The following is a 19,386-nucleotide window of genomic DNA, read 5'->3' as shown; positions in this document are numbered from 1 at the left end:
TTAAAAATAAATAAAACATGTAACTATTACTTGCTATATACTTGGTTCCTGGATTTGGAAAGGAAAAATTCAGATAGTGAGGGATAAATGTGTTAGACTATAGAGGCTTAGTTCAGAAACACATGGGATAAATCCCTCACTTAAACCTTTAATAACTATATAGAGATTTCTCATCCTTTTTCATAGTTGCATAGTATTTGATCATGTGGCTGCATCAATGTATTCTAGTTTATTCAACCAATCCCATACTAATGAACTAGTTGAAGGTTTAAGAAGGCACCTGGGTGGCTCAGTTGGTTAAGTGTCCAACCTATGATTTCTGCTCAGGTAATGATTTCATGGATCATGAGGTTAAGTCCCACAACAGGCTCTGTGCTCAGTGCAGTCTGCTTGAGGTTCTCTCTCTCCCTTTCCTCTGCCCCTCCCCCCACTTGTGCTCGCACTCTCACTTGCTTTCTCTCGGAAACAAATGAATCTTCCAAAAAAAAAAGAAGTAAAAGTTGCATACTGAGAATAAAGCTAAAGTTTGGCTTGTAAACCTTCATAAGATTAAATTTTAAATTTTATATTTGCATGGCAGGTAGCACATTTGAGTTCTGATTAACATCAGCTGATTAATTTATACTGATTTCCTTTATATGTTTACACTGAGTTATTTAGAATATAGTCATCAATTTATGAGTCAAAATTTCAAGTCTATAATAAAGTTTTTATGTAAATGTTTATAATGTGTAATATACAGGCATAAAGAATAAAATCCCCCATTAGATTGTCATTAATACATAATATAAACTATTTTTCTAGGCATCCTAAAAGACAGAAGCTTGTTTATGCATCATATTTCTTTAGAGCCAATTTCCTGTGGACCCTTTCGGTAAGACATACTTAGTTTTGTTGTTGTTGCTGTTGTTTAATTCTACTAATATAGTGTAGGGAAGGTACAGTTTTTAAAAAAATAGTGGCACTAATATGCAGTATAGAAGTTAATACTTCTGTTTTAGAAAGCCTGCAAGATTAAATGTACTTTGGTAGTACTTTATAGTGCTGTTCATATTTATTATCTCATTTTTCAGTTTCATAATATCTGTGGATAGTAGACAAAGATTTTATTCTAATTTTATGGATAAGAGAGCTTAAGAAAGAATAAGGAAATTACTGAAAACCAATTTCAAATATATCAAAAATATAGCATATATTGAAAATATTCTTTTATCTCTCCCCCCTCAAAACCCTACTCAAATTACTAAGACCATTTGTTTAACTTCTAAATCCACAAAGATAATGATCAGAGAAAAAAATAACAATTGTGAAAGCCAAAAAGCATGAAAGACTTAGAAAGTCCATAGAAAACTAAAACCTCATAGAGGAGACAATGTACCCAATTTGCCCTAAAGAATCCAAGACAGGCAAATTGGCAGCAGCATGTTCTTCTGAAGGTGAGGTAGAAAATAGAAATATTAGTTGAAAATCTATTTAGGAAACATTTATATCCCTTCCCCCACTGCAGACAGCCAGCTTATCCTTTTTGTGCCAGAAGACCAGAAGGTTATTGTCTAGAAAAGGTGAAATGGAGGGATTCTGAATTGGGAAGGTGGAGACACAGCAGGCAGAGTTGAGGGGAGGTACTGAAAACAGAGATTAAGTAAAAAAATCTGTCTATCAAGTAATGAGACTCACCAGCCTCCTTCCCACATTTGGCTCCCAAATACTGGCAGCCAGACCTCTAGGCAGAAGACTGGAAGATTTTTTTTTCCTGGGGAACATGACTAGCTCAATAGAAAAGACTGCAAATACTGACAGTCGCAGGTACTTGAATGAAACCTCATAGCTGGAGCACCAGGCAATGATGCCAACAATTGACAAGCCTCACCAGCACACAGTTCACTCTTAAATAGGAACAGAGAATCAAGAATCACTAGTTATTGGAAGAAAGCCTTTGTGAAAGATAATACCCATAGTACAAAAACAAACAAAGGAAGTTAGAGGAAATAGACCATGCAAGGAAGTGAATGAAATTTCAAAAAAACTTACTAGTATTCTCAGGATAGAGAACCTATTGCATCCTTAAAATAAGAACAAGTTACTATAAAAAAGAGTTCTTATAAATTAAAAAACTGTGATGACATAGATTAACTCCATAGAAGTAATAGAAGATAAAACTTATGAAACCTATAAAAACAAAAAGAAAAGATGAAAGAAGAAAGGATAATTAGAAAAGTCAGTCCTATGGGCCTAACATCTGAAAATTTGGAGTGTGAGAAAGAAGGAACAAAGGAGAAATGAGAAATTTTCAAAGAAATAATTTAAGATACTTCATCAGTACTGGAAGACAAGTTTTTTCTGATTAAAAGGGTTTTCTGAGTGAGCATATGAATAAAAATGACTCATCTTAAGACGCATCCTTGGGAAATTTTAGAATGCTAAGGGCAAAGGGAAATCTTAAATTTTCCAGGGAGCAAAAAAATTAAATTTTTTGTTTCAAACAAAGTCAAGAGTCATAATGGTATAAATTCTCTCACCATTTACAATGGAAGCTAGAAGATTATGGATTCTATAATGTATACTACAGAGCAGCGCCTTTAAAATTCTGAGAGAAAATGATTTCTAGCACAGAATCCTATCCTACGTATTTTCCAGCAAGCTACTAATGTACATGTTTTGAACTTAGAAACCCAGGTGATTTGTTTGTTAACATTTTAAGAAACAGGTTGTAATCTTATATATGAGGTAAATGCTTATTGATCTGCATATTGCCTTAATTTACACATGAGAAAATAAGTTTGTGCATTTAATAAGCATGCATAAATTCCTAAGTATCTAATTTATATTGTGCAGATAGATATAAAGATAAATAAGTCTACCTTAGATTGTTAGTCTTGGAACCAGGCATAAAAAGAATTACTGTAATATAAGTATTAAACTAGGTATAACAAAGTGATGCGACAGCATAGAAAAATGGCAGCTAATTATGCAGCAGAAACTTAACAACAGCTCTTCATACTGAATGTAAGGAATGCTTGGGCAAGGGCACTCCATACTCTGGGAAGAGTAAGAAGCTATGTAGCTTTTCTCACAGGAGTCAGCAGGCCAGGGTGCCATGGGGACTGGGAGGAAACAAAAAAGAAATAGGGATGTTAGACCTTTTAGTAGGAAACTTCCTGTGTCATTTCTGATAAGTTGAAACTTGGATGGTGACTGTGGAAGTTTCTAAGAGGAGCAGCATAACAAGATTTGTGTTTTAGAAATAGACCAAAGTGAAACTGTTGCAAGGAGATTAGTAAGGAAGTAAAGGTTTCAATTTAACACAGGTGCTAGAGCAGAGTATAATATGAGTGAAAGATGATTCGAGAAGATTTGGCTAGATAGTGATTAATTGGGAGTGGTAGAGTATCTCCATTTACATTCAGTAGACATCTTGGTCATAACCTACAAAGAAAACTCTTTTCACAGGATTCTTAATATTTCAGAACAAGGTAGTACAAGATCAATGAAAGTAAGTTTTGGGGCAGAAGGTTTATTCATTCTTATGTACTAGATCTCCTTTCGATCATCTCTTCAGGGAAATCAGTCCAATAATTACTCCTGTCCAGGAGACTCCTGTCTCCTGCCTTGCTACTATCTTCTTCTTTACTGGATCAGTCCCATTAGTCAGGTATACTCTAGGTCTCCATCTAAACAAGAAATACCTTTCTTGATTCCTCTAATCTCACCAATCCATTTCCTTATCCACTTAAGGTACAACTCCTTAGAATGATCTCCATTCATATTCTCTACTTCATCTCTTCCCCTTCTCTCCTGAACTCACCTCACTCTTTGATCACTGCACACTGCCCCTTGTCAAGATTACTAGTTACCCCCATATTGCTGAATCCTGTCAGCTCTCCATCCTCATTGTTAACCTAGCATTCACATAGTTAATCACTCCTGCCTTTTTAACACTTTCTTTACTCTGGCTTCTGGGACCTGACTCTTCTCCTTCCCACTGGCTGTTCTTTCTCTTGCTGGTTCTTCCCCTAACCACTAAATAATGTTCAGCTCCAGATGGCTTCTTTCCCTGACCTTCCTCCTTAGTAAATATCTCATCCACTTTTGTGACTTTATATACCATCTGCTTACTGAAGGCTCCAAAATTAATATCATTAGCCTGAATTCCTTCCCTGAACAACATATGCATTCATCAAATTATCTACCTGAGGTTTTTATTTGGGTGACTAATAGACATCTCAAACTTAACAGCTTTAAAGCTGATAACCTTCCCCTAATCTGTTTTCCTGTAAAAGTCTATCAACTCTGCTTTCAAAATACACTCATACCATAAGATAGAATGCGTCATTTCTATCCTCAAAAACTAATCCATGACTCTCATCTCAGAGTACAATTGGGGTGTGCTTCCCAGAGTGTACAGGTTCTCCATGACCTGGTCTTTTTGCTATCTTGCCAGTCTTACCTGCTGACTTTCCCTGCTCACTCTGTTCTACTATACTTCTGCCTAGCTTACTACTACCTAGCCCACCACATGATGTTCACTCTACCTGCAGCACTCTTATCCCAAATACTTGCATGGCTTTATCTCCTTCCTTTAGGGCTCTGTGCAAATGTCACCTTATCAATAATGTCTTCCTCACCAACTTGTATAAAATATTATTTATTTAATTCTGCTGGATACTCCCTGTCCCCCTTACCATGCTTTTAACTTACTCTATAGCATTTCATACCAATTGACATATTTGTCTGTTTCCTTCCACTAGAATATAATCTCTGTGTTTTCATTTTGTTCCCATTATATCCTCCAGCCAAAACAGTGTCTAGCACGCATAGTAGGAACTCATTAACTATTTGACGGCTAGGGGCTCCTGGGTGGCTCAGTTGGTTAAGCATCTAACTCTTGATCTCAGCTCAGGTCTTAAACTCACGGTCATGAGTTCAAGCCCCATGTTGGGCTCCGCAGTCAGTGGCTCTACATGCAGTGGAGTATGGAGCCCACTTTTAAAAAATATAAAAAATAAAAATATTTGATGGCCAGATGACTGAATAAATCCGTTCGAGAGCAATTTCAAATTCCAGGGATTCAGGTTTGGGTAAAAGAAAGTATGGGGTTTTCAACAAAATATCAAATATAAGGAAGAACATGTATGTTAGGAAAGGTGATAAATTTTAGACATGTTGAGTTTGAGATGAATGTGAAACATCAAGGTAGAGGTATATGGTACTATATGAACTTCTAAGTGTAAAAATAACCTAGGGGAAAGTCAGGTATGAAGATACAGATTAATATTTTTATTGTTAGATAGATGATAATTTAAGCAATGGAAGTGACTCATATCACCCAGGAAAAACATCTAAGGAAGAAGTCCAAGTTTAGAGATGGGAAAGAGGAAAAACCAGCAAAAAAGAAACAGAGGGACAATAATGGTGTAGGTATTAATGGTGAGAATTTTAAGGAAAGAAGTCAACTGCCAGAGGTCAGGTGGAATGAGTTTACACATGAAGCTGTGTGTGTAGGCATTTGGGAGGTCATTAGCAACTTTGTTGAGAACAATTTCTGTAGAACCATGGTAGAAATGAGAGTTCAATAAGCAGAAACTGAGGAAGTGAAAATAGCTAGTTTAGATTACCTGTTTGGGAAGATTGGCCATGAAGGATAGATCACAATGAGTATTGGCTTGAAGAAGAGATAAGGCTAAGAAAAAAGTGTTTCACGGATGGGCATGGCTTTCTGGCTTAATGAAAGGAGCACTAAAAAAAGGTATAAATAGGTGGTAGAAAGAGAAAGGAGGGACATGGAATAATAATTCAGAGAGTGGGACTCCTGAGGAGCCAGTTATTATGTGGGGTCAAGAATACAGGTGAGGGTGTTAACCTGAGAAGACGACAGATATTTCTCTGGTTAGGGAGTACTGTGATAGATAGAACTAGAAGAGACAAACCAGAGGATCCAGGTTTGACAGACTTTTCTGTTACATGAAGTAAGTGGTAAAGGCTGGAAGTCAGTGTGTGAGAAATGGTTACAGACTTGAAAAGTGTGGTATTGTTTTGGATGGCAAACATAATGAAATGCAAAACAGTTGCCAGAGTAGGATTGCCATATGGCAGCTGAGATTTACAAAATATATATATATATATATATATATGCATATATATATATATATATATATTCCAATATATATATTCCTATATATATATATATTCCAAAACATTTACATATGTGTACATTTATTGGTAAATAACCAAACTTAAATATTTTCTCCTCATTGTAGCACAACTGAGGAACGGCAAGAAATACAGAATCCAAATTTCACTGCACCTGGTCAAGAATTTTTGCCTAAATCTCATTTTTATGAACACCTGGCTTCAGAAAAATCTTCAAGTAATTTATCAGTTTCACGGCAACCATTTTGTATGGTTCCTGCCACAGGAAATGAAAAAAGGAGACACTTGATTGCTCCAGGCAAACCAGTGAAAGTCTTTGTCCCACCTTTTAAAACTAAATCACATTTTCACAGAGATGAGCAGTGCATTAGCAAGAATACTAAATTGGAAAAAAACAAACAAAACTCCAAAGACATAGATGAACTTGGCTCTGGTGATAGTGAAAAAAATATTAATGACAGTGGAATCCATCAGCTTAAGAAAAATAACTCCAATCAAGCAGCAACTATAATATTCACAAAGAATGAAAAAGAACCTTTAGGTATTGTGTAAAAATTTGTGTTGACACATTTTTGCCCTCCAGTTAGATGTTTCTCGTATTTAAATAATGCTTTGAGGATTTGACCCCTTTTATGATGATTAATAATTTCAGAACCTTTTTTAATGGCCTTTCGATTTTTCCTAAGTCCAAAGACTAGATTTAAAGTATTCTAATGTTTTTCAAAGGTAACTACTTGTGGACTTTCTTATTTAAAAAAAAAAAAAAAAAAGGAATTAGACAAACAATCTAAGACTGTTATTACTGTAATATATATTTAAAAAGCTACTAATTTTTTTCAAATTTGAAATAAAAATAATATATCTATTGTATATAAGTTGAAACTATGCTTTTAGCAAATTATCCCTGAAAATTAGAACAAATTAATATATATGGCTTTATAAATCAAAAGTTGTGCTTTTTAAATGTTACATGGAGGTTTAATTTTTGCTAACTTATTCTTTAATAGATTTAATTACAAATCTTCAGAACGCCAGAGATATACAGGATATGCGGATTAAAAAGAAACAAAGGCAGCATATTTTTCCACAGCCAGGTAGTCTGTATCTTGCAAAAACCTCCACTTTGCCTAGAATCTCTCTGAGAGAAGCAGTAGAAGGCCGAGTCCCCTCTGCATGTTCTCATAAACAGGTATGCTTTTGTCCACAATGCTACTAACTTTTATAGTCGAGTATAATTTCATTTTATTAACTAGTATCTCCAAAATGTTTTGTTCAAAGAAAGAATAGACTGGGATCCCTGGGTGGCTCAACGGTTTGGTGCCTGCCTTTGGCCCAGGGTATAATCCTGGAGTCCTGAGATTGAGTCCCATATCGGGCTTCTTGCATGGAGCCTGATTCTCTCTCTGCCTGTGTCTCTGCCTCTCTCTGTCTCTCTCTCTGTCTCTCATGAATAAATGAATAAAATCTTAAAAAAGAAAGAATAGACAAATATGGAAATGGATGAATGAAATCATTTTGTTTCCTAATCAACCCATAGTGATAGCCTTCCTCTCTGCTATCTTATCCTACCAAAGTGATATGTGCTCCAAAATTGCTATTCCTCTTCCCCCTTCAAAACATACTCATTTTATTACTATAGTGCTCTCAGGTGGTAAAAGAAAATAGTCTACTTGAATTTAAAGTGTGAATAACTTATAGTCCTGAATCCATTAAGACCTAGTGACATTTTTTAAAAAGGATTCTTATTAAGACTGCTATCTAGTTAGAACTTTAGGCAATGGAGAGGTGAACATAATATTGATAAAATTAACAGATAACATTTATTGAGTAGTTTTTATGCACTTGTCACTCTTCTGAGCCCTGTGCCTGCCCTGGTTGGATCTCACTTAATCTTCACAAGCATCTAAAGGAAAGGCATCATCATTTTGTCCACTGTTTGCAGATGAGAGAACAGAAGCACAGTGAGGGTTAAGTAACTGCCCCAATGGCACTTAACTAGTAAGTTTTCCTCTACTGGCCACAGTTCCAGAGCAAGGAATATGAGTCCAGAATCACATCTGAACAAAGGAAAAGATACTTTGGGGTGAGGCATACTGGGGTAGAAGTAGGCCAGGCTTGTGTACAAATCTGACTTCCTGAAGTCAGATCCCCTAAAATACTGATGCTTTTTACTGTTTTTCCCCTTCTGAATTTTTTAGCTTAAGAGATTTTATAAAATATTACTTTTTTGTCCCCAGAATGACTTCCTATCCTATGGCAGCTGTAGCAGGAGGCATATGTACAAGGGGAATAAAAAGGGTGCAGCAAACCCTTGAATGTAGTAGGAGTCATTTATATTACATTAAAATGTTTAGCTTCTAGTAAGTTAAATATTTTGATGGTGAATATTTTAATATTTAAATGAAAATTTTGGGTAAATTCAATTTTGATTTATTATACTTGTGTTTATTCTATGAAACATGTGCTTTTTGTTTTTCATTTATTATTAAATTTTTCTATCATTTACTTTGTGCAGCTCTATATGTATGGTGTTTCCAAACATTGTGTAAAAATAAACAGCAAAAATGCAGAGTCTTTTCAGTTTCATGCTCAGGATTATTTTGGTAAGGAAGGCCTATGGTCTGGAGAAGGAATACAATTGGCTGATGGTGGATGGCTCATACCCTCCAATGATGGAAAGATTGGAAAAGAAGAATTTTATAGGTACTCTCTGCCAAAAGTGATTGTGTTAACTTTTCTGTATTCTACAATCTCTGTCTTTTTTTTACTTACCTCTCTAAAACTTATTAAATTGGCTCAAAATCAAATTCTCATACAGTGAATTATTTTAAGCACATTACGGTTCACCTGACATTCTATTGTAATCGTTTGAAAAGTGAATTATGGTTTGTCCATAATGTTCTTAAATTGAGACCCTTTTCATATGTGTTTATAAAATAAAGTTTGATAAGAAAAGTTTAAGTGGACCTACTGTAGATACACACAAACACACACGTTCTATTCTTTCATTGTATAGTTCAGTAAATATGAAATACAAATACTAGAAGCTAAGCAGAAATATTCAAGTGTCAAATAATAATAAAACCAAATAACTAATAAATTTTAATAAATTTTACTGTCCTAAAATATCAACAACTTAGAAACTGAATAACCTCTTATAGTTATAATGCTTTTACAAAGATTATTTAAAATTTTTGCTAACAGAGATGAAATTACCATGCCAAGTGCTAGACATAAGAAACCTATTTTTAATGCTCTTATTTTTTTTAATTTCTATATATCTTTCCAAAATTTATAGTTTGGAGAAAGTGGGAAGACACTTTTCTTGAGACTCTTTTTAAATATTTTATTTATTTATTAATGAAAGACACAGAGAAAGGCAGAGACATAAGCAGAGGGGGAAGCAGGCTCCAGGCAAGGAGCCTGATGTGGGACTCAATCCTGAGATTGTAGGATCACGCCCTGAGCCAGGGGCAGGTGCTCAATCACTGAGCCACCCACGCGTCCCGAGACTATTGTTATGTTTTTGGAATATTTTAAGACAGGAATGTTATTTACACCTTGTACTTGTCTCCCATAAATATCTGCTATCAATTCTAGTTGGAAAAGTACACTAAACAGTTGTATTAAGTATATATTATACTTGCATAGTATAGAAGTTAAGGGTAATTATCCTGTTATCAGGTGAGCATGGTTCATAATATTGACTTTTGAAGCTTAAGTTGTTTTTTGAATATTCAACATATTTATTGAGGACCTACTATGTGCCAGATAACTCTTCTAGGTACTCGGAATAACAAAAGAAAACAAAATCTCTGCCCTTTTCTGATAAGTCAAACTAATGTTTTTAGAGGGGTCTGAGGTGGAGAAGGAAAGTTTTTAAAAGAAATAAGTAAATTGTATAATATATTAGAAGATGATGAATACTATAAAGATAAATATGGAAAGGGCATAGGGAGAATTGGGTGAGGAAAGGTTCAGTTTTAAAATAGGCTAAGTAAAAAAATAAAAATAAAAAAAATAAAAAAATAAAATAGACTAAGTAGTCAGGAGTCTTCCCTGAAGCCCTGACATTTGGTCAGTGTCCTGAAGGAGGGCAAGGGAATGAGTATAGAACTATGCAAGGAAAGCATCATTGACTGTAAGCAGGAAGCATGCTTATTTGGGAAACAGGAAGAAAGTGAGTGTAGCTGGAGCAGAATGAGCAGAAGAGTAGTAGCAGAGAAAGTAGAGAGATGAGACCTTACAGACCTTTGTAAGAAGCTTGGCTTTAACTCTGATTAACCATTTTTGCCCTGAGTAAGAATGTTTAAAGTAGAGGAATGACATGATCTGCCTTGTTTTTGAAAGAATAACTCTGGCTGCTGCTGAGATTAAACTGTTTGGAGGAACAATGATGGAAGCAGAGAGACCAGTTAGGAAACTGCTGAGGTTAAGTTTGTGAGATGTGGCTGCTTGGGCAAAGGAGGTAGTAGTGGAGTTGATGAAAAGCAGTTGGATTCTGGGTATAATTTGAAGGTGGCACCATCAGGATTTGCTCAAGGATTGGATGAGGAATGTAAGAGAAAAGTAGAGTAAGAATATCTCCAAAGATTGTGGTATTAGTGGCTATAAGGGTACATTTACCATGTATGGAGAATTGAGAAGATCAGAGATAAAAAAAAAAAAAAAAAAAAGAGAAGATCAGAGATAGAAGAGAAAGGGAGTGTCCAGTTGGGGTTTTTTTTTTTGTTTTTTTGTTTTTTTTTTAAGTACACAGGGCTTGAACTCACAACCCTGAGATCAAGACCTGAGCCAAGATCAAGAATTGGACACTTAACCGACTGAGCCACCCAGGTACCCCCACATGGGATATTTGAAGCTTGAGATATTAGTAGACATCCAAGGGGAGATGTTGAGTAGGCAATTGGATATGCAAGTCTGGAATTTAGATGTGAAGTATGTGCCAAAGAAATCATTTTCATAGTTTTCAGCATGTAGATGGAAATTAAAGTTATGAAAGAGAGACTAAGAAAGAGCAACCTGGAAGTTAGAAATAAATGTCCAAGAATGTGGTATGTTGCAAGCCAAGTGAGGACAGAACTCAGGGAATAAAGAATGACCAGGTGTCAGTTGCTGCTGGTAAGTAAGAGGAAGACTGAGAATTAACCATGGATTTAGTGATGTAGAGGTCAATATTAGTCTTTTTTTTTTTTTTAATTTTTATTTTATGATAGTCACAGAGAGAGAGAGAGAGAGAGAGAGAGGCAGAGACACAGGCAGAGGGAGAAGCAGGCTCCATGCACCGGGAGCCCGATGTGGGATTCGATCCCGGGTCTCCAGGATCGCGCCCTGGGCCAAAGGCAGGCAGGCGCCAAACCGCTGCGCCACCCAGGGATCCCTCAATATTAGTCTTAATGAAAATAAGTCAGTAAATTGGTGGGGTGAGAAAGGCAGTATCTGAAGAAGGAAGTAGGAATAAAGGGTGTTAGTTTTGTTGTGTTTATTTAAGGAAGAAAAAAACCCTATTTTTTATACTGATGGAAATTGTTCAGTAGAAAAGAAAGAAATTGATAATGGGGAGAGAGAGGAGGCGTTTCCTAGATTGAGGTTTCTGACTAGACAAGAAAGAGTGGGAACTAGTATACAAATGGCAATAGGAAAAAAACAAAAAAAAACAAATGGCAATAGGGGGCAAAGATGAAAGGTTCAGATGCTGGTGGTGGGTTGATGGATATGAGGGTAGAAGCTTCTGGAAATTTTCTTATTTGTTTCCCTAGTACTCAAAGTGGGAATGGGAAAGGAAGAAGAGATAGGGATTTGAACAGAGAGAGGAAGATCTTTAAAAATCACTAGGACTAGAGAAGGATGTTCTTAGGTGATTTTTAAAAACAATCTCTTTTAAGAAAAATAATCTAGGGCAGCCTTGGTGGCGCAGCAGTTTAGCGCCGCCTGCAGCCTGGGGCGTGATCCTGGAGACCCAGGATCGAGTCCTGCGTTGGGCTCCCTGCATGGAGCCTGCTTCTCCCTCTGCCTGTGTCTCTGATCTCTCTCTCTGTCTCTAATAAATAAATAAAATCTTTAAAAAAAAAAAAAAAAGAAGAAGAAGAAGAAAGAAAGAAAAATAATCTAGGGGTGCCTGGATCGCTCAGTCAGTTAAGCATCTCCCTTTGGCTCAGGTCATGATCCCAGGATCCTGAGATTGAGCCACACATTGGGCCCCCTGCTCAGTGAGGAATCTGCTTTTCCTTCTCCCTCTGCCCCTCCCACAACTTGTGCTTGTACCCTCTCATTCTCTCTCTCTCTCAAATAAATAAATAAAAGTCTTTTTTTTTTTTTTTTTTTTTTTTTTTTAATTTTTAAAAAGAAAAATAGGGCAGCTGGGGTGGATCAGCGGTTTAGCGCCGCCTTTAGCCCAGGGCCTGATCCTGGAGACCTGGGATCGAGTTCCACATCAGGCTCCCTGCATGGAGCCTGCTTCTCCCTCTGCCTGTGTCTCTGCCTCTTTCTCTCCCTATGTCTCTTATGAATAAATAAATAAAATCTTTAAAAAAGAAAAAGAAAAATAATACATGATTATTTCAAATTAAAGATCTCCTTTTCCAGGTGAAGTCAGTGTTTTGACTTATATGTTAATTTTGTTAGTATATTTTGATGCGTATCAAATCATTTTCTAAATTATATTACTTATATGCTAACTCATAAAAACTTACTGAATGGTCTTGTACAGTGTAGTGTTTGTGCAAAGAATAGTCATGGTTATTGAATTCAGTATCATCTTATGTGGTTTTTTTATATTGTTCTACCTTTATTTGTTCAGGGCTCTGTGTGACACCCCAGGTGTGGATCCAAATTGTATTTCTAGAGTTTGGGTATATAATCACTATAGATGGATTATATGGAAATTGGCAGCCATGGAATTTGCCTTTCCTAAGGAATTTGCTAATAGGTGTCTAAGTCCAGAAAGAGTGCTTCTTCAACTAAAATACAGGCAAGTTTTATGTATTACATTATATAATCACATACTGTAATAAGGTTTAGACTTTTGTGCTGTCTGTGGCTTCTACATCATAGAAGGTAGGTACACGAGCCAGTTGTCAGTGACAGTCGCCATCCCTCACTGTCCTCACATCCCTGACTGGTACACAGTAGTTCTTTTGTCATCCTCCAGCCTCTTTAAGAGAATTCACACATTCCTACACCTCTTACCTCACCCTCCCTTAACCTCTCAGCATGTGAGAAGAATATGGTTTACTAATTTGATCCATTTTTCAGGGATTGCTAATAAACTATTTTTGTATCTGGGGAGTTTTAATATTTAATTCATATTTTAACAGTATAAAACTTACTATATTGCTAGCTACCAAATTTTAAATTCTCTAGTCTCAGTTGTTCTTCACTAGAAGTATTTAATTTTTATTCTCCATTATTCGGTGACCTTTTTACAATGAAATTCTAGACTCCCAATGCCTAAAATTTGCGTTTTTCTTTTTCTTTTTAGATATGATGTGGAAATTGATAAAAGCAGAAGATCAGCTATAAAGAAGATAATGGAAAGGGATGACACAGCTGCAAAAACACTTGTTCTCTGTATTTCTGAAATCATTTCGTCAAGTGCAGATATATCTGAAACTTCTAGTAGTAAAACTAGTAGTGTGGGTACCAAAAAAGTGGGCATTATTGAGCTCACAGATGGGTGGTATGCTATTAAGGCCCAGTTAGACCCTCCCCTCTTAGCTCTCGTAAAGAACGGGAGATTGACTGTGGGTCAGAAGATCACTATTCATGGAGCAGAACTGGTAGGCTCTCCTGATGCCTGCACACCACTTGAAGCCCCAGAATCTCTTATGTTAAAGGTAAATTAAATTAATGCACACTTGGTAAAAATCAATCACTGATAAAATTAAATTCTAGGGAGGTTTTAGATTTTAAATTTTAAACTTACGCCTATCAAAGATGCTCCATTGCTTAAAAACATACTGTTAGTCTATGTGGCAAATTTTTTAGACTGTTAAATTTTTTTGTGCCATTTCTGGGAAACCCAGAGATATTTATTGAGCTAAAATAATCCAGGAGCAAATTTGCACTGGCTTTGATTTGGGTACCTATAGCTTTTGGTGCCATCTTGTTCCATAGTATTGCTCTGCTTCCACTCTGATTACTCGATTAGATCTCTATTCCAGTGTAATTGGAAAATTAGGTTTAAGTGATTTTTAAATACATAATAATAAAATGTACCTTTCTATGTGGATTTAAACCTATATACAGTAGGACTTTGTCATATTGAATAGTCTATAATATTTCTATGAGAAAATAGTAATATTGCACAGTCAGAATCACCTATGAGGTGAAACAATATACTTCTGTCATATTCTGGATCACTCTACTTCAGGAAGGCATTTAAAAAATATTTTTAAAGCGGACATGCTTTGTCGTTAACTCTATATTGTGTTGCTTTTAGTCAAGCCGAAACAGGCTTTTATGTTGCTTAGAATATCAAAGTTGCAGTATCTTTCAATTTTTTGTTTTGTTTTTATCAAATCAGTACATGTGCATAATTTCAAAACTCATAGGCTTATGACACCTGCCTCTGCCCCTCCCTCCAAAAGCAGTCACTGTAGCCATCCTGCTTAACCTCTCTCTTCATGCTCCCCAAAGGCAACCACTTCTAATCTCTTTGGCAGTTTCTTTTGCTTATATCACTATGTCATCTTTTCTCCTTCAGTTTTAGATGTTAACTGTTAGCTTCCTGCTATGAAAGTTGAGGAGTGAAGTCTGTATTCACTGTTCACATTATAATGATTGAAAAACATTTTTCACAACTCGGCATATAATCTGCTAATTACATTTTCTTTACAATTTACTGTTTTCCCAGGAGTTAACAACTGTCTTGCTTTATTTTGTCGTTTTTTTCTTTTTTAATTTTCTATATCCTTATCACCAACTCATTCCTACACAAGAGATATATAAAAATCATCTCAATATGTTAAAATACCTTTACTGATTTCATTTGTTTTTCTTGGAGATCACTTGGACCTCTCCCTACTCCTGCCACATTCTGAAGTGGTTACTTTCTATGTATGCTGCACAGTTACGTTTCTAGAAATCATTTTTACCTCTTTCTGTGTTGGAAGCCCTATTTTCTGGAGTTCGTATCTATATGGATTTATTCCCTAGCTCTAAGCACATACAAGCAACCTCTAGAGGCTTTTTGAGAGAGGGAGCTTGTAGCTTTTTCTTTTATCTTATTCTAAGATGGCTGAATATAGAATGTAAGATGGAAATAATTTCTTCAGAATTTTAAAGACATTTTGTCTCTTATCTTTTTGCTTCTCGTATAGTTTCTGCTAAATTCAGTGCTGCTTATTCCCAGTCCTTCACTATAATCTGTTTTTAAAAAGTTTTGGAGATCGTTTGTCTGCAGTATTCTGAAATTTTACAGTACAGTACTTTGGGGTTGGCCTTTTAAAATCACTGTCTTGGGTGCACAGTGGTAATCAGTCTATAAACATATGTCTTTCATTGGGTTCTAGGAAATTTTCTTTAAATAGTTCTTTGATAATTTTGCCCCCCTCCACTTTTTTCCTTTTCAATTTTCTTGAACTCTTGATATTTGGGCAGTAGGCCTCTTTGATTGGTCTTCCGATTTTCTCATCTTTTCTCCTATTTTCTATTTTGTTGTCTTTTCTCCCCTACTTTCTAGTTCTAATTTTCTAATCCCTAAAGTGAACTTGTGCCTATTGGTATAATCTTTCATTCTCTGAGGCCTTTAATACTCCCTAAATGTTTCTTTTTTAATTACATCCTGTTCTTGTTTCATAGCTGCAACATCTTCTCATCTTTCTGAAGCTATCAATTAATATTTTATTTTAGTTTTTTCTGCTTGCTGCTTTTTTTTTTTTCCTATAATCTCCTTTTTGTTTGTTTGGGTCTCTCAGGTTAGAGACTTCCTTCAACTGGTAATTGTTAGCTGTTCTTTCTTCTTCAAGAGTGGGGCACTAATGAGCTAATCAGAAGCTCTGTGATAGGTAGGCTTTGTCAACTTTAGAGTGGTAAGACAGGGACTTGATTTTGTTAGGAAACCTTCAAATACCAGTGACTGAGAGCTGAACAGAGTAAGAAAACTAATTGGGAGACTCATGTCTAGCATAAAGATTTTCATTGCATTTTTGTTTTCAGTATAGCATCTCACCCTCACTCCAGTTGCTCGGGGTGCAGGATATGTGTGTTTAAGCATCTCCAGAAAGTAAATTGTCCAGGTTCTTCATGTGAGAGAAGGATGGTCACCTGACTACTCGGGATGGGAAATGAAATCTGAGGTCTTAATTGTCTTTCCTTCTAGTATTAGCTGCACCTCATGCTCCTTCAGAGATACCTGTTGTTTCCAAATTCTGAGTGATTTCCTTAAATTATTTTGTTTCCTATTGGCTCCATACAAATTTGCCAGTTGAGTCATATTATGCAGGTTATATTGGACTTTTATCATTTATAAAATGGGGATATGCCTTGGGATTGTTGTAAAGATTAAATGTTAATAGATATAAAGCACTTAACACTATCCAGGCACCAGAATAAGTGCTTTAGGAATGTCTGTTACTTTTATTAACTGTAATCATTCTCAGGCTTCTTTGTTATTTACCAGTTGTCCAATAAATTTTCAGCTTCCAAAATTGTGTTAATGCTTCATCCACTACCCTCCTCTCTTCAGTCCTTTTTGTCCCTGTAGGTCTTTTGAAGAAACCTAAGTAAATAAGTACATTTTCATCCATCATGTTTAAATTGAAGTCTCTTTTATTAATTTTCTATTAGTAATATTTACATTAAGACTATAACAGCATAAACAATTTTTTGAGACTATATTTTGAAAGTGTTTTCACTTTTGTACAGTTTTTCTACTTTTTTATTTTCATGAGGCTTTTGAATGAATGAAAATGTTATGACATCTGAAGTAAAATTGAATATAAACTTACAAGTTGACTTGTTCATTATTTGTCCAGATTTCTGCTAACAGTACTCGTCCTGCTTGCTGGTATACCAAACTTGGATTCTCTCCTGATCCTAGACCTTTCCCTCTCCCCTTGTCATCACTTTTCAGTGATGGAGGAAATGTTGGTTGTGTTGATGTAGTTGTTCAAAGAGCATACCCAATACAGGTATGATATACTCTTGAAGCTTACTGTGTATTTCTTCCTTTTGGGACAATTAATTTGAATGATCCCTCTCTACCATGTATCTTTGTTTGACACATCATTACAGTGGATGGAGAGGACCCCATCTGGATTATGCATATTTCGCAATGAAAGAGAGGAAGAAAAGGAAGCAACAAAATATGCAGAAATCCAACAAAAGAAACTAGAAGTTTTATTCAATAAAATTCAAGCAGAATTTGAAAAGAATGATGGTAAAATGAATTTTATATTACAAGTTCTTTTTAATCTGAGAACAAGTTTCTTTGTTTTTGCTTTTGTGTTTTTAAGAGGCTTCTGATTTAACCTCTGTAATTGGGTGAATTGTCTTTATTTTGAATAGTAGACTTCTCTTTCCCACTTCTGTATCTGAGTTTTTAAAATTTTTAAAAAATATTATTATATAGATATACAGATAAGCATTGAAGTGACCCCAAACTATCCCTTCTTTATTCAACATAAGAGAGCTTTTATTTATTTTTTTTTACAAGAGAGCTTTTAGATACTTTCAGTTGTCTTAGACAATAAAACATATAAACAGCATTTTCAAAAGTCTTAAGTAAACTTCCTCTGAAGCTTCAGTACTAAAGTATTTATAGTATCCTTTTTTGGTATTAGAGAAAGAATAGCAAGGGAAAAAACTGCCAAATTATTTCCCCCTAGACAAGTACTATATGATGTCACTTATATGTGGAATACAACTAAATCAAACTCATAAAAAAAAGTAAAATGCTGGTTACCAGTGGATGGGAGGTGGGAGGATAAAATTGATAGTGTTTAAAGGTAAAAAAAAAAAATAACAGTAAATAAGCTATGGTGATCCAATGCATCGTATAATGAATATAGACAATAATATTGTACTAATGTGATATAATAAATATCAGTGCAGTAGCAGTCATATTACATATATAAGTGTATCAAAGTAACACATTGTATACCTTAAATATATGCAATGTTATATGTCAGATATATTCAGTAAAAAGGAAAGATAAACACTCAAAAAAAATTATTTTCCCTAAGCCATTTTTCATTTTCTTTCTTCAATATCCTATATATAACTTTTGCATTTTTTGTTGTTGTAGTTTTCATGTTATTACACCTGGTGCTAGATCTTGTTTTCCCTGTGGCAGCAATTTTAATAATAAAAAAATCATAGTATTTTTTGCATAAAGGACATTATGGGTTTTTATCTTTTTTTTTGCTGAAAATGTTCTGCATTTCTTCATGATTTTCAACTTCCTATTCTATATAAATCTGCAGGAAAATTGGACTCTCGATATTTGATTCACCAGCTCATGCTGTTTTCATGAGCTTCTTTGGGTACATTTTGCTTGTTTCTCTAATTTTCAGTGTTTTTAAATTTGTGTTTTAGCTAATTAGTGATGCATTTTTCCTAGAAAATATAACAAAGCAGTGTATACCATCATGTGCATTAACAAGACAGCAGATCTGTGCTCTGCAAGATGGTGCAGAGCTTTATGAAGCAGTGACAAATGCACCAGACCCAAGTGACCTGGAGGTGAGAGAGTAAGAGAACATACAGTGAGTCTTAACCATCATCCTTTATGGTGGGAAGCTGTAGTCGGTCTTCTGGCCTCCCTGGCAAATTATTTATTCTGTCTGTACCTCAGTTTCATCTTCTATAACATGCAAACAATACTAGTGCCTACCTCATTGGGTTATTGTAAGGACTAGGTGAATTCATATATTTATCACATACAAAAATACACGTACACATACAAATTCCACTCCTCAAATACAGGGAGCATTCAAATGTCAGCCATTTATAGCATTGATGGTGGTTATGATTATTAGAGTACATTTATAAGTATGGAGTTGTCTTGACCCTAAGGAAATTTGTCACCTAAGATAAGTGAACAGCTTAAGGCACCTGAAAATATTTGTTATGTGACGAGCTGAGTACATTAATCTCAATTTTTATATTGTCACATTGTTAAAGTGAACTCGAATTCTGTTGTATTTTATCTCTTTTTAAAGGGATTCATTTACAGTGGATGAGGTTTTTTGTTTTGTTTGCTTTTTTTATTCTAATGTCATTTGCCTTAATATA

General features: G+C 35.3%; 1 protein-coding gene across 4 annotated transcripts in view; it reads left to right on the top strand.

Moving 5' to 3' along the window:
• BRCA2 (BRCA2 DNA repair associated) overlaps positions 1 to 19,386 on the top strand; it is a 63,642-nt gene that overhangs the window by 30,344 nt on the left and 13,912 nt on the right. For 3 of the 4 annotated variants that reach the window (XM_049101152.1, XM_025462540.3, XM_049101151.1), the window contains 9 exons: positions 805 to 874; positions 6,258 to 6,691; positions 7,158 to 7,339; positions 8,666 to 8,853; positions 12,950 to 13,120; positions 13,631 to 13,985; positions 17,127 to 17,282; positions 17,386 to 17,530; positions 18,713 to 18,834. In XM_049101152.1, the coding sequence (XP_048957109.1) occupies positions 805 to 874; positions 6,258 to 6,691; positions 7,158 to 7,339; positions 8,666 to 8,853; positions 12,950 to 13,120; positions 13,631 to 13,985; positions 17,127 to 17,282; positions 17,386 to 17,530; positions 18,713 to 18,834 (1,823 nt within the window). The remainder of the gene's footprint in view (positions 1 to 804; positions 875 to 6,257; positions 6,692 to 7,157; positions 7,340 to 8,665; positions 8,854 to 12,949; positions 13,121 to 13,630; positions 13,986 to 17,126; positions 17,283 to 17,385; positions 17,531 to 18,712; positions 18,835 to 19,386) is intronic. The other variant, XM_049101153.1, reaches the window with a different exon arrangement.

Source organism: Canis lupus, chromosome 25 (genome assembly GCF_003254725.2).
Source record: "Canis lupus dingo isolate Sandy chromosome 25, ASM325472v2, whole genome shotgun sequence".
Classification (NCBI taxonomy): Eukaryota; Metazoa; Chordata; class Mammalia; order Carnivora; family Canidae; genus Canis; species Canis lupus.
Note: the sequence above shows the minus strand (reverse complement) of the source record. Positions and strands in the feature narration are given on the sequence as shown.